We start from the raw sequence: 16,330 nt of genomic DNA on the forward strand, positions 1-16,330 counted from the left end.
CCTGTATAGCTCTGCCACTGGCTGATATGTACCTGTATAGCCCTGCCACTGGCTGATATGTACCTTTATAGCTCTGTCACTGGCTGATATGTACCTGTATAGCTCTGTCACTGGCTGATATGTACCTGTATAGCCCTGCCACTGGCTGATATGTACCTGTATAGCCCTGCCACTGGCTGATATGTACCTGTATAGCCCTGCCACTGACTGATATGTACCTGTATAGCCCTGCCACTGGCTGATATGTACCTGTATAGCCCTGCCACTGGCTGATATGTACCTGTATAGCCCTGCCACTGGCTGATATGTACCTGTATAGCTCTGCCACTGGCTGATATGTACCTGTATAGCCCTGCCACTGACTGATATGTACCTGTATAGCCCTGCCACTTGCTGATATGTACCTGTATAGCCCTGCCACTGGCTGATATGTACCTGTATAGCTCTGTCACTGGCTGATATGTACCTGTATAGCTCTGTCACTGGCTGATATGTACCTGTATAGCCCTGCCACTGACTGATATGTACCTGTATAGCCCTGTCACTGGCTGATATGTACCTGTATAGCTCTGCCACTGGCTGATATGTACCTGTATAGCCCTGCCACTGACTGATATGTACCTGTATAGCCCTGCCACTGGCTGATATGTACCTGTATAGCCCTGCCACTGGCTGATATGAACCTGTATAGCTCTGCAACTGACTGATATGTACCTGTATAGCCCTGTCACTGGCTGATATGTACCTGTATAGCTCTGTCACTGGCTGATATGTACCTGTATAGCTCTGCCACTGGCTGATATGTACCTGTATAGCCCTGCCACTGGCTGATATGTACCTGTATACTCTGCCACTGGCTGATATGAACCTGTATAGCTCTGCCACTGGCTGATATGTACCTGTATAGCCCTGCCACTGGCTGATATGTACCTGTATACTCTGCCACTGGCTGATATGAACCTGTATAGCTCTGCCACTGGCTGATATGTACCTGTATACTCTGCCACTGGCTGATATGTACCTGTATACTCTGCCACTGGCTGATATGTACCTGTATAGCCCTTCCACTGGCTGATATGTACCTGTATAGCCCTGCCACTGGCTGATATGTACCTGTATAGCCCTGCCACTGGCTGATATGTACCTGTATAGCCCTGCCACTGGCTGATATGAACCTGTATAGCTCTGCCACTGGCTGATATGTACCTGTATAGATTTGCCACTGGCTGATATGTACCTGTATAGTTCTATCACTGGCTGATATGTACCTGTATAGCTATGCCACTGGCTGATATGTACCTGTATAGCTCTGTCACTGACTGATATGTACCTGTATAGCCCTGCCACTGGCTGATATGTACCTGTATAGCTCTGCCACTGGCTGATATGTACCTGTATAGCCCTGTCACTGGCTGATATGTACCTGTATAGCCTTGCCACTGGCTGATATGTACCTGTATAGCCCTGCCACTGGCTGATATGTACCTGTATAGCCCTGCCACTGGCTGATATGTACCTGTATAGCCCTGCCACTGGCTGATATGTACACCTTACCTGTATAGCCCTGTCACTGGCTGATATGTACCTGTACAGCCCTGCAACTGGCTGATATGTACCTGTATAGTCCTGCCACTGACTGATATGTACCTGTATAGCCCTGCCACTGACTGATATGTACCTGTATAGCCCTGCCACTGGCTGATATGTACCTGTATAGCCCTGCCACTGGCTGATATGTACCTGTATAGCCCTGTCACTGGCTGATATGTACCTGTATAGCTCTGCCACTGGCTGATATGTACCTGTATAGCCCTGCCACTGGCTGATATGTACCTGTATAGCCCTGTCACTGGCTGATATGTACCTGTATAGCTCTGCCACTGGCTGATATGTACCTGTATAGCCCTGCCACTGGCTGATATGTACCTGTATAGCTCTGCCACTGGCTGATATGTACCTTTATAGCTCTGCCACTGGCTGATATGTACCTGTATAGCCCTGCCACTGACTGATATGTACCTGTATAGCCCTGTCACTGGCTGATATGTACCTGTATAGCCCTGCCACTTGCTGATATGTACACCTTACCTGTATAGCCCTGTCACTGGCTGATATTACCTGCATAGCCCTGCCACTGGCTGATATGTACCTTTATAGCTCTGTCACTGGCTGATATGTACCTGTATAGCCCTGCCACTTGCTGATATGTACCTGTATAGCCCTGCCACTGGCTGATATGTACCTGTATAGCTCTGCCACTGGCTGATATGTACCTGTATAGCCCTGCCACTGGCTGATATGTACACCTTACCTGTATAGCCCTGTCACTGGCTGATATGTACCTGTATAGCCCTACCACTGGCTGATATGTACCTTTATAGCTCTGTCACTGGCTGATATGTACCTGTATAGCTCTGCCACTGGCTGATATGTACCTGTATAGCCCTGCCACTGGCTGATATGTACCTGTATAGCTCTACCACTGGCTGATATGTACCTGCATAGCCCTGCCACTGGCTGATATGTACCTGTATAGCCCTACCACTGGCTGATATGTACCTGTATAGCTCTGCCACTGGCTGATATGTACCTGTATAGCCCTGCCACTGGCTGATATGTACACCTTACCTGTATAGCTCTGCCACTGGCTGATATGTACCTGTATAGCCCTACCACTGGCTGATATGTACCTGTATAGCTCTGCCACTGGCTGATATGTACCTGTATAGCCCTGCCACTGGCTGATATGTACCTGTATAGCCCTGCCACTGGCTGATATGTACCTGTATAGCCCTGCCACTGGCTGATATGTACCTGTATAGCCCTGCCACTGGCTGATATGTACCTGCATAGCTCTGCCACTGGCTGATATGTACCTGTATAGCTCTGTCACTGGCTGATATGTACCTGTATAGCCCTACCACTGGCTGATATGTACCTGTATAGCTCTGCCACTGGCTGATATGTACCTGTATAGCTCTGCCACTGGCTGATATGTACCTGTATAGCCCTACCACTGGCTGATATGTACCTGCATAGCCCTGCCACTGGCTGATATGTACCTGTATAGCCCTACCACTGGCTGATATGTACCTGTATAGCTCTGCCACTGGCTGATATGTACCTGTATAGCCCTGCCACTGGCTGATATGTACCTGTATAGCCCTGCCACTGGCTGATATGTACCTGTATAGCCCTGCCACTGGCTGATATGTACATGTATAGCCCTGCCACTGGCTGATATTTACACCTTACCTGTATAGCCCTGTCACTGGCTGATATGTACACCTTACCTGTATAGCTCTGCCACTGGCTGATACATACCTGAATAGCCCTGCCACTGGCTGATATGCACCTGTATAGCTCTGCTTCTGGCTGATATTATAATGTTATTAATTAGTTGAATTCATATTGGCTTTGTTATTGAGCTGAAGACAGCCGTATTTGCCCGAGGCTGCAGGCCGAAGTACAATATGGCTGTCTGAAGCTCAATAACAAAGCCAATATGAATTCAACTAATTAATGACAATTTAATTAATTAACTTTATAATATTGTTCAGCAAGAAAAGCTTGAATTTCACATTCAAATTAAAGGTTTTAGCTATTAAATTAAGTATAAAGTTAAAAAAAATAGCAAAAGTTCTGTTCTATACAACTTTTTCCCTGTTTAGATCTTATGCAAAATGCTTTGCAAATGTTATGTACACCAATATATACCTTTTGGGACGATTTAACTTTATCGGTACGTAAATAAGAATTGAAAAGCTTATAATTTTATCGTTGCAGAGTGCACAACACCTAAAGCGACACCTTATAATCTTTTTTATCCCATATATTTTTTTAGTATCGGGGGTTACCGCCCCCAAACCCCCGCTTTGTCGATAGTGGTAAACAACTGCTTACTGGTAAAGTTCAATCAAGCCTACCTTTTATGAGATATCTTGTTAATTTAAAATGAAAGTTGAATATTGTTGCAAGAGGAAACAAGTGGTCCATGCATTAAATTTCAGAAGAAAAATTATTATTTCATTAATATTGTAATATGAAGGCGATTTTACTGATAAAGCACAGACAAAATAGCATTTAAACTTAGTATATGACGAAAGATGCTTTCTAGACATTACATGATGCAGGAACTCAATTTGACAGGTTGCGAAATCATGCAAAATTTACCTGAATAACATTCCAGCCACACTTGATCCACTACCGTTGTTTTAAATACAACTCAGAAAGACAATAAGGATTGAAAACTTACTTATTGCCATTAGGAATTGCATTTTTTATGTATAAATCCTCCATGATTCGAATCAGTTTTGTTTTCGGCGCTTTCAAGATTGTAGCGTTGTTATTCATGTCTGCTCAAATATTGAACCTTACTGTTGTGGTAACACTGCACTATTCTTATTGTCGAAAAAAGGGAGCTGAAAATAATAGGGGCTGAGTACTTTAAGTATATTTTAAAGGTTTAAATTTGTGCACCAAAACTAAGCATACAACTTCAAAATGGCGTCCACAATTGTCGAAATGTATGATTCTCATATAAGGCCGAGTTTTTCCTGGTTTCTGATTGGCTGAATCTCGTATTGGCCGACCTTTTTCCTTATTGGCCGTGTTTTTTTCCATATTGGCCGCCTTTTTCTCGTATAAGGCGAGTTAAGAGCTTTATTGGCGAGGCTTAACTTGTATTGGGCGAACAAATTGAACTTATTCTCATCTAATATTATAAAGTTAATTAATAAGTAACTGTATAGCCCTGTCACTGGCTGATATGTACCTGTATAGCCCTGCCACTGGCTGATATGTACCTTTATAGCTCTGCCACTGGCTGATATGTACCTGTATAGCCCTGCCACTTGCTGATATGTACCTGTATAGCCCTGCCACTGACTGATATGTACCTGTATAGCCCTGCCACTGGCTGATATGTACCTGTATAGCCCTGTCACTGGCTGATATGTACCTGTATAGCTCTGCCACTGGCTGATATGTACCTGTATAGCCCTGCCACTGGCTGATATGTACCTGTATAGCCCTGCCACTTGCTGATATGTACCTGTATAGCCCTGCCAATTGCTGATATGTACCTGTATAGCCCTGCCACTTGCTGATATGTACCTGTATAGCCCTGCCACTGGCTGATATGAACCTGTATAGCTCTGCAACTGACTGATATGTACCTGTATAGCTCTGCCACTGGCTGATATGTACCTGTATAGCCCTGCCACTGGCTGATATGTACCTGTATAGCCCTGTCACTGGCTGATATGTACCTGTATAGCTCTGTCACTGGCTGATATGTACCTGTATAGCCCTGCCACTGGCTGATATGTACCTGTATAGCCCTGCCACTGGCTGATATGTACCTGTATAGCTCTGTCACTGGCTGATATGTACCTGTATAGCCCTGCCACTGGCTGATATGTACCTGTATAGCCCTGCCACTGGCTGATATGTACCTGTATAGCCCTGCCACTGGCTGATATGTACCTGTATAGCCCTGCCACTGGCTGATATGTACCTGTATAGCCCTGTCACTGGCTGATATGTACCTGTATAGCCCTGCCACTGGCTGATATGTACCTGTATACCCCTGTCACTGACTGATATGTACCTGTACAGCCCTGCCACTGGCTGATATGTACCTGTATAGCCCGGTCCACTGGCTGATATGTACCTGTATAGCCCTGTCACTGGCTGATATGTACCTGTATAGCCCGTCCACTGGCTGATATGTACCTGTATAGCCCTGCCACTGGCTGATACATACCTGTATAGCCCTGCCACTTGCTGATATGTACCTGTATAGCCCTGCCACTGGCTGATATGTACCTGTATAGCCCTGCCACTGGCTGATATGTACCTGTATAGCCCTGCCACTGGCTGATATGTACCTGTATAGCCCTGTCACTGGCTGATATGTACCTGTATAGCCCTGCCACTTGCTGATATGTACCTGTATAGCTCTGCCACTGGCTGATATGTACCTGTATAGCTCTGCCACTGGCTGATATGTACCTGTATAGCCCTGCCACTTGCTGATATGTACCTGTATAGCCCTGCCACTGGCTGATATGTACCTGTATAGCCCTGCCACTTGCTGGTATGTACCTGTATAGCCCTACCACTGGCTGATATGTACCTGTATAGCTCTGCCACTGGCTGATATGTACCTGTATAGCCCTGCCACTTGCTGATATGTACCTGTATAGCCCTGCCACTTGCTGATATGTACCTGTATAGCCCTGCCACTGACTGATATGTACCTGTATAGCTCTGTCACTGGCTGATATGTACCTGTATAGCCCTGCCACTGGCTGATATGTACCTGTATAGCTCTGTCACTGGCTGATATGTACCTGTATAGCCCTGCCACTGGCTGATATGTACCTGTATAGCCCTGCCACTGGCTGATATGTACCTGTATAGCTCTGCCACTGGCTGATATGTACACCTTACCTGTATAGCCCTGCCACTGGCTGATATGTACCTGTATAGCCCTGCCACTGGCTGATATGTACCTGTATAGCTCTGTCACTGGCTGATATGTACCTGTATAGCTCTGCAACTGACTGATATGTACCTGTATAGCCCTGCCACTGGCTGATATGTACCTGTATAGCCCTGCCACTGGCTGATATGAACCTGTATAGCCCTGCCACTGGCTGATATGAACCTGTATAGCCCTGCCACTGGCTGATATGTACCTGTATAGCCCTACCACTGGCTGATATGTACCTGTATAGCCCTGCCACTGGCTGATATGTACCTGTATAGCCCTGTCACTGGCTGATATGTACACCTTACCTGTATAGCCCTGTCACTGGCTGATATGTACCTGTATAGCCCTACCACTGACTGATATGTACCTGTATAGCCCTGCCACTGGCTGATATGTACCTGTATAGCCCTGCCACTGGCTGATATGTACCTGTATAGCCCTGCCACTGGCTGATATGTACCTGTATAGCCCTGCCACTGGCTGATATGTACCTGTATAGCCCTGCCACTGGCTGATATGTACACCTTACCTGTATAGCCCTGTCACTGGCTGATATGTACCTGTATAGCCCTACCACTGACTGATATGTACCTGTATAGCCCTGTCACTGGCTGATATGTACACCTTACCTGTATAGCTCTGTCACTGGCTGATATGTACCTGTATAGCCCTGTCACTGGCTGATATGTACCTGTATAGCCCTACCACTGGCTGATATGTACCTGTATAGCCCTGTCACTGGCTGATATGTACCTGTATAGCTCTGCCACTGGCTGATGTGTACCTGTTAAGCCCTGCCACTGGCTGATATGTACCTGTATAGCCCTGCCACTGACTGATATGTACCTGTATAGCCCGTCCACTGGCTGATATGTACCTGTATAGCCCTGCCACTTGCTGATATGTACCTGTATAGCCCTGCCACTGGCTGATATGTACCTGTATAGCCCTGCCACTGACTGATATGTACCTGTATAGCCCGTCCACTGGCTGATATGTACCTGTATAGCCCTGTCACTGGCTGATATGTACCTGTATAGCCCTGCCACTGACTGATATGTACCTGTATAGCCCGTCCACTGGCTGATATGTACCTGTATAGCCCTGCCACTTGCTGATATGTACCTGTATAGCCCTGCCACTGGCTGATATGTACCTGTATAGCCCTGCCACTGGCTGATATGTACCTGTATAGCCCTGCCACTTGCTGATATGTACCTGTATAGCCCTGCCACTTGCTGATATGTACCTGTATAGCTCTGCCACTGGCTGATATGTACCTGTATAGCCCTGCCACTGGCTGATATGTACCTGTATAGCCCTGCCACTTGCTGATATGTACCTGTATAGCCCTGCCACTTGCTGATATGTACCTGTATAGCTCTGCCACTGGCTGATATGTACCTGTATAGCTCTGTCACTGGCTGATATGTACCTGTATAGCCCTGCCACTGGCTGATATGTACCTGTATAGCCCTGCCACTGGCTGATATGTACCTGTATAGCTCTGCCACTGGCTGATATGTACCTGTATAGCCCTGCCACTGGCTGATATGTACCTGTATAGCCCTGCCACTGGCTGATATGTACCTGTATAGCTCTGCCACTGGCTGATATGTACCTGTATAGCCCTGCCACTTGCTGATATGTACCTGTATAGCCCTGCCACTGACTGATATGTACCTGTATAGCCCTGCCACTGGCTGATATGTACACCTTACCTGTATAGCTCTGCCACTGGCTGATATGTACCTGTATAGCCCTGCCACTGGCTGATATGTACCTGTATAGCCCTGCCACTGGCTGATATGTACCTGTATAGCCCTGCCACTGGCTGATATGTACCTGTATAGCTCTGCCACTGGCTGATATGTACCTGTACAGCCCTGCCACTGGCTGATATGTACCTGTATAGCCCTGCCACTGGCTGATATGTACCTGTATAGCCCTGCCACTTGCTGATATGTACCTCTATAGCTCTGTCACTGGCTGATATGTACCTGTATAGCCCTGCCACTGGCTGATATGTACCTGTATAGCTCTGTCACTGGCTGATATGTACCTGTATAGCCCTGCCACTGGCTGATATGTACCTGTATAGCCCTGCCACTGGCTGATATGTACCTGTATAGCTCTGCCACTGGCTGATATGTACCTGTATAGCTCTGCCACTGGCTGATATGTACCTGTATAGCTCTGCCACTGGCTGATATGTACCTGTATAGCCCTTGCCACTGGCTGATATGTACCTGTATAGCTCTGCCACTGGCTGATATGTACCTGTATAGCCCTGCCACTGGCTGATATGTACCTGTATAGCTCTGCCACTGACTGATATGTACCTGTATAGCCCTGCCACTGGCTGATATGTACCTTTATAGCTCTGCCACTGGCTGATATGTACCTGTATAGCCCTGCCACTGGCTGATATGTACCTGTATAGCTCTGTCACTGGCTGATATGTACCTGTATAGCCCTGCCACTGGCTGATATGTACACCTCCACGGTGGTGGTGAAGTCTCCCCTGCAAACTTCTCCTTCTCAGTCTTGCGGCCTCTCACCACGGGGATGGCCAGCAGTTCCTCATACACACGGGCATAAAGCTCCAGTATTGCGTACACCTGGGGACACATAGAATGAGAAGAATTTACCAAAAATTAATGGATTCAAACCAGGCTCTCAGGAAACTTATCTGAATGCATGTACATAAAGTGTCATCCCAGATTAGCCTGTACAGTCCAAACAGGCTTATCAGGGACAACACTTTCTGCCTGAACTGAAAATTTGTTTAGAAGACATTTTGTGTTAAATGATAAATCCATAAAAATTGAAAGTGTTGCCCCCAGTTGGACTGTGCACAATGAACAGGTTTATCTTTGAGGACACTTTCACAGAACGCTGCTAATTTATAACCAAGGCGACAAAGAAAATAGTCTGTATTATTGGTAGTGCATGAAGGAAAGCAAAACACATGCACATCAAACAAATAAATCCCCTGTTTTCTGAATGACTGAACAAAAATGAAAATAATAATAAAGCTTCCCCCATATTTTAAGTCTTATTGTAATTCAAAAAGACAACAATTCTCTACAAGAAGATAAAATCTGAGGTAGCTTAGTTGCTGTCAAAATAGATGATTGTTGGAGTGTAACCTTGAGAGCAGATGTAAACAATAAGCGCAGGAATAAAATATGAAATAAACAGTGTTTTTTTTAGCGAAGTGTCAAGGATGTTGCATCCTGCATGTAAATTTTCCACCATTTGTCACTGGCACACAGTTAATAATACATTTTCGCAGTAACCACACATTTTTACACAGTTTGCAAAGATATTTCAATACATATGAGCCATGCTCTGTGAAAAGGGGGTTTAATGCATATGCATGAAGTATCGTTCCAGATGAACCGTTTCAGTCTGCACAGGCTAATCATGGAGGACACTTTCCGCCTAGACTAGATTTTTGCTAAGAAGAGACTTTCTATAAACAAAAAATATCATTAAAGTGGAAAGTGTCGTCCATGATAAACCTGTGGAGACTGAACAGGCTAATCAGGAAGGACATTTTACGCACATGCTTTAAAGGGGCCTTTTCACGCTTTGGTAAATTGAAAACATTGAAACAATTTGTTTCAGATTCGCAAAGTTTTCTTGAAGTTATGATATTTGTGAGGAAACAGTAATACTGAACATTTACCATGCTCTAAAATATCCATTATGTGCAATTGAATAATTTGGAGAATTCTGTTGTTGTCGTTGTATTTTTTGATACTACGAGGATTGTATATTTGAGGTGAAAAATACATTAGAAATGGTATAAGAGCAGATGGTCCAATGGAGGAGCGATAGACTTGCTCCATGGCTCCAGTGGTCAGTGGTTCGAGCCCCGTTGAGGGTTACTTTTTTTTAAATTATTTAATTGTATTCTTGTTTTTTTACTGGAGATTTTTAGACCCAATGTTTACATTAATCAATATAAAGCATTTAATGACAAACTTAAACTTCAAAACATGCCGAAATCTGTGAAAATGTCCCTTTAAACCCCCTTTTCACAGAGCACCACCCATATTTCAATCTTACCTCATCGCAGGCTTCCTTGTGGTCGGACCAGGCTGTGTGACCCTCCTGCCACAGGAACTCTCGGGTACGCAGGAACGGCTGAGGGTGCTTGAACTCCCAACGCTACAATCAGGTACCATTTGTCAGAGTGCACCTTAAGCCTTTACCACTTAAATACGTATTTTTACTCATCCAATTGAATACCTCTCTTACTAAATTCAGGTTTTAAGGGCTTCATTTTCAACAATTAGTTACTGTTGAGCAGCAAACAGCATGAAACCTGAACAAACTGCATGTTACTCTCAGTCTGTTCTGGTTTTATGCTGGTTGCAAAAGCCATTTTCACTTTGCTTCTTATGGGGAAAGGGTTAAGCTTTCATACGTCATTAACCAGTTTTTCAGAGCATTTCTGGACCCAGTTGCTCAAAACTTCAATGGTCAGTTAAGTTTACATTCTGTTAATTTCAGAATCCATATTTAAATGAACTCTCAAAACAATGGTATTAACAAACATATTCAAATTATTCAGGGAATCTTTGAACTGTTTAAATTTGTTTTCTCCTTTTCTCTGGCATTGCATGACAGATGTTGCAAAATAAACCAAATAACAGTAAACAAATAAGTCCTTATGAAAAATGAAAATAGCCATTGCAAAATTTGAGTACCAACAAGGCATTCAAGTAGCCCATGAGACACTTACACATCTGAGAATTGATCATAACCCATGAGACATTAAACCCTTTCCCTTATAAGAAGTAAAGTGAAAATGCCTTTTGCAAACAGCATATAACCAGAACAGCCTGAGAGTAACTCCCAGTCTGTTCAGGTTTTATGCTGTTTGCTGCTCAACAGTATCTAAGGGTTGTAAATGAAGCCTTTCAAACATGAATTTAGTAAGAGATTTAGGGTATTTTATTAAATTTAACTTTCTATGAGACTACAAATGTGTCAAAGTGGTAAAGGGTTAAGTAGTCACTGACTTTGTAAGGTTATTGGCGTCTTTAAATATTTCAGACTTCTTCTGGAAGAACTTGGCTTAATGCTTGTGCGTAGTGTTGACCAAGATTAGCCTGCACAGAACTTGGCTTAATGCCTGTGCATAGTGTTGACCAAGATTAGCCTGCACAGAACTTGGCTAATGCCTGTGCATAGTGTTGACCAAGATTAGCCTGCACAGACTTCAGATTAGCCTGCACAGAACTTGGCTTAATGCTTGTGCGTAATGTTGACCAAGATAAGCCTGCACAGAACTTGGCTTAATGCTTGTGCGTAGAGTTGACCAAGATTAGCCTGCACAGAAAGAACTTGGCTTAATGCTTGTGCGTAGAGTTGACCAAGATTAGCCTGCACAGAAAGAACTTGGCTTAATGCTTGTGCGTAGAGTTGACCAAGATTAGCCTTCACAGAACTTGGCTTAATGCTTGTGCGTAGAGTTGACCAAGATTAGCCTGCACAGAACTTGGCTTAATGCTTGTGCGTAGTGTTGACCAAGATTAGCCTTCACAGAACTTGGCTTAATGCTTGTGCGTAATGTTGACCAAGATAAGCCTGCACAGAACTTGGCTTAATGCTTGTGCGTAGAGTTGACCAAGATTAGCCTGCACAGAAAGAACTTGGCTTAATGCTTGTGCGTAGAGTTGACCAAGATTAGCCTGCACAGAAAGAACTTGGCTTAATGCTTGTGCGTAATGTTGACCAAGATTAGCCTGCACAGAACTTGGCTTAATGCTTGTGCGTAGTGTTGACCAAGATTAGCCTGCACAGAACTTGGCTTAATGCTTGTGCGTAGTGTTGACCAAGATAAGCCTGCACAGAACTTGGCTTAATGCTTGTGCGTAGTGTTGACCAAGATTAGCCTGCACAGAACTTGGCTTAATGCCTGTGCATAGTGTTGACCAAGATTAGCCTGCACAGAACTTGGCTTAATGCCTGTGCATAGTGTTGACCAAGATTAGCCTGCACAGAACTTGGCTTAATGCCTGTGCGTAGTGTTGACCAAGATTAGCCTGCACAGAACTTGGCTTAATGCCTGTGCGTAATGTTGACCAAGATTAGCCTGCAAAGGAAGAACTTGGCTTAATGCTTGTGCGTAGTGTTGACCAAGATTAGAACTTGGCTTAATGCTTGTGCGTAGTGTTGACCAAGATTAGCCTGCAAAGGAAGAACTTGGCTTAATGCTTGTGTGTAATGTTGACCAAGATAAGCCTGCACAGAACTTGGCTTAATGCTTGTGCGTAGTGTTGACCAAGATTAGCCTGCACAGAACTTGGCTTAATGCTTGTGTGTAGTGTTGACGAAGATTAGCCTGCACAGGAAGAACTTGGCTTAATGCTTGTGCGTAGTGTTGACCAAGATTAGCCTGCACAGAACTTGGCTTAATGCTTGTGTGTAATGTTGACCAAGATTAGCCTGCACAGGAAGAACTTGGCTTAATGCTTGTGTGTAATGTTGACCAAGATTAGCCTGCACAGAACTTGGCTTAATGCCTGTGCATAATGTTGACCAAGATTAGAACTTGGCTTAATGCTTGTGTGTAGTGTTGACCAAGATTAGCCTGCACAGGCTAACCAGTAAATACACATTCTCCTATAATGGAATTTTCAGTTAAAGGCAGTCTCTTTAAAAAAAATCTAATTAAGAAGAAGTGTAGGCCCTGATAACCTGTGCGGACTGCACATGCTAATCTCGAACGGCGCTTGACGCACATGCGTGAAGCCCCAGTTTTCCCGGATCATAGCTCATGTGTTAACAGCTACACACCACAACGTTGCACCACTGATTGAGTTTCAAGGGCAGATCTCTGTGAGACTTGATCCACTTGGCAAACGCCGGGTACATCACCGTCTCACTGGTGGGGCGGATCGCTATCGGCTCAGCCAGCTCAGACTTGCCAGATCTGGTTACCCAGGCAACCTGAGAAATAGTTCAGCTCATTTTTAGGAATTTTATTTCTCTAGAACACAAGAGTACTATTTTTATGTAATTGTTGACTTATTTCATGTTAAACGAGCAAATTCGTTGAATTGATATCCCCCGCCAATATGCTTCTGGACACAAAAGTGTTATATTTGACACTCAAAAAAGGATTTTTTCAAGATACAAAGGGCCATAACTCCATTATTAACAGACGGTGTATAATGCCATTTGGCGTGCATCACCCTCTTATCCATATATATACTCATACCAAGTTTCAATGAAATCCGCCAAAGCACTTCCAAGATATGGCTCCTGACACACAAAAAATGCATTTTTTCAAGATACAAAGGGCCATAACTCCGTTATTAACAGATGGTGTACAGTGCCATTTGGCGTGTAACATGCGTTTCATGTTAAACAATTCTTACATAAAGAGATGTTTCATTTTAGCAGATAATTGTGTTAAAGTCCAGTTATCTCAGTGCGGACTCTTCTGGGTGGCCGTGATAGCAATATCTGTAGTAACATATGAGCCTTGCTCTGTGAAAAGGGGGTTTAATGCATGTGCGTAAAGTGTCGTCCTAGATTAGCCTGTGCAGTCCGAACAGGCTAATCAGGGACGACACTTTCCACATAAACTGGATTTTTGCTAAGAAGAGACTTTCTATAAACGAAAAATATCATAAAGGTGGAAAGAGTTGTCACTGATTAGCATGTGCGGTCTGCACAGGCTAATCTAAGAAAACACTTTATGCACATGCATTAAACCCCTTTTTTACAGAACACAACTCATATGTAATACATAAATGCTCAGTATTTTATTTCAAGTTAGGACCTAGTATAATACTACAAACTTTCAAAGCAAAATTTAACTTAATTTCATTGCTTAGAAAAATGTCCACAAGAATCAAACAGAATGGCTACATTCAAACACTTATTTCTTCTACATATACACTGCAACTCCAATATATCGCGGTTGAAGGGGTCCAAATATCGTGACCGTGATATGTCCGGCGCGAATGATATGTCCGGTTATGAATGCATGTATATGTATGCATTAGCATTGTTATGCAATCTCAAAACACGCTATTTACCTACCTTATTCAATTATGTGTTATATCCATATGTTATTCATCGGTATAACACAAAACATTATTCCTTGTGAGTATTTTCAAATGCATATAATTAAATTTGTAATCCGAAAAACATTGCCGAGTTGTATTGTTCAAGAAAGCATGCAAAAATTAGACCCATGTACAAAATGAAGTCATTGATTCTCATGAAAAGCATGGAAAGCATGGGTTTTAATAGTAGTGCATTTTGACCAACTGAGGGATCTTTACCTCTAAATTAAAAGCAAGTAGTTTACACTGTATCTAACGCACACAGATTATTGAGATAGGTCAGTATTTACTTGTGACATTTACAGTTATAATTGTGTACACCTTCATGTGTGCACTGGTGCGTTTCGGCAGTTCAAAGCAAATTCAATACAGAATGTTAACAACTGAAAAGACCTGTGATGTTTGACAAGAGGGGCTATTGTTTATCGCAGTACAGTGTCCGACAAATTTCTTATTTTTCAGGTAGCCCACTGGGCTACCAATAAAAATATTTGGTAGCCCATAAATTTTTCATACAAAATGATAAGAGGCAGGTTTTCATTTTTATTTAATTTCTTCATTTAGATATACATAATATGTATACATACATATACATAATACAGCAAGTAGTCTGATGTGCACAGTCAATATCGTAAATTAATGTTACAGTACAGGCACCGTGTACTTAAATGTAAATGAACCAAAGAAAATAATATACTACATGTAGATATTACATGTATGTGTACTTAAATTCGGACAGCACGTTAAGTCGGTAACGTAAATAAAGCGTTTAGATGATCAATACGATTGACTCGTATGGTGTTAATCAATGCAATTGCCCTTTTTAACAACAAATACCGAGTTTTAAGAAATCAAGAGTATTAAATCATTTATTTACTTGTGTCCGACTTTAAGTACTGTTCGAATTTTCGTATTGCATTCGTATGTTACGACACTTGTGTGCAGTCAGTATACATTACAATAATTGTTTCAATAATGAAGGAACTGATACAGCGTAACGGTAACGATACAGTGTGTTTACATTATATTTTATTTAGAGGAAATGTCAATGCCAAATTATTCGCGAGATACCCCGGTATTTAAGTTGAAATTCACAACGAAACTTTTAATGGAAATTAAATGATCTCAATGTTGTACCCGCTACGAAATTTTTATTTACAAATAAATACACCCACGCCAATTTTCGCGCGCTTTTTTTTTCTGGACAAAGAACTTCATTTATTAAACGTAGAATTTGGTAACCTTAAATAGCTGTACACAACGCGTGCAAACCGTGGCAGGTTATTTACGCATGTTGCAATACAACAGTCCTGATTGGGAGCATATTTCATCATATCTTTTAATAGAACCATATGCCGAAATTCATGCGACACTTTAGAAAATTTCAAACGTTTGTGTTTATGACTCTTATCGTCTATATTACCCACCCATAATTTGGTTTTAAAAATATAAATCAGGCATATATGGGATTGTTGATTTACAGTCGATTAATCCAATTATTAATTGACTATGCAAACCAATAAGCAGGTGTTAACCGCGTTCACACCGTTGTTATTTATATTCATTTTCGGTTTCGTTACCGTTTTGAAGAATCCGCTATTGTTTTGATTTATTTAATGTTCGGCGTCCTTGGATATTTAACGACATCAAAAACATTGTCGCTATTACTCATTGTTGCGGTTAACAAAGAATTCCAAACTGCGAAATGATGTTGCATCATGTGCGCCAACTATCC

At 42.9% G+C, this 16,330-nt stretch overlaps 1 protein-coding gene across 1 annotated transcript in view; it reads right to left on the reverse strand.

Annotated features, from left to right (window-relative positions):
• LOC127871312 (bifunctional glutamate/proline--tRNA ligase-like) overlaps positions 1–16,330 on the reverse strand; it is a 69,458-nt gene that overhangs the window by 11,222 nt on the left and 41,906 nt on the right. Inside the window, 4 exon segments of the mRNA XM_052414093.1 lie at positions 8,966–9,018; positions 9,021–9,120; positions 10,577–10,678; positions 13,316–13,468. Coding sequence (XP_052270053.1) covers positions 8,966–9,018; positions 9,021–9,120; positions 10,577–10,678; positions 13,316–13,468 — 408 coding nt within the window.

This window comes from Dreissena polymorpha, chromosome 3, assembly GCF_020536995.1.
Source record: "Dreissena polymorpha isolate Duluth1 chromosome 3, UMN_Dpol_1.0, whole genome shotgun sequence".
In the NCBI taxonomy this organism is placed as follows: Eukaryota; Metazoa; Mollusca; class Bivalvia; order Myida; family Dreissenidae; genus Dreissena; species Dreissena polymorpha.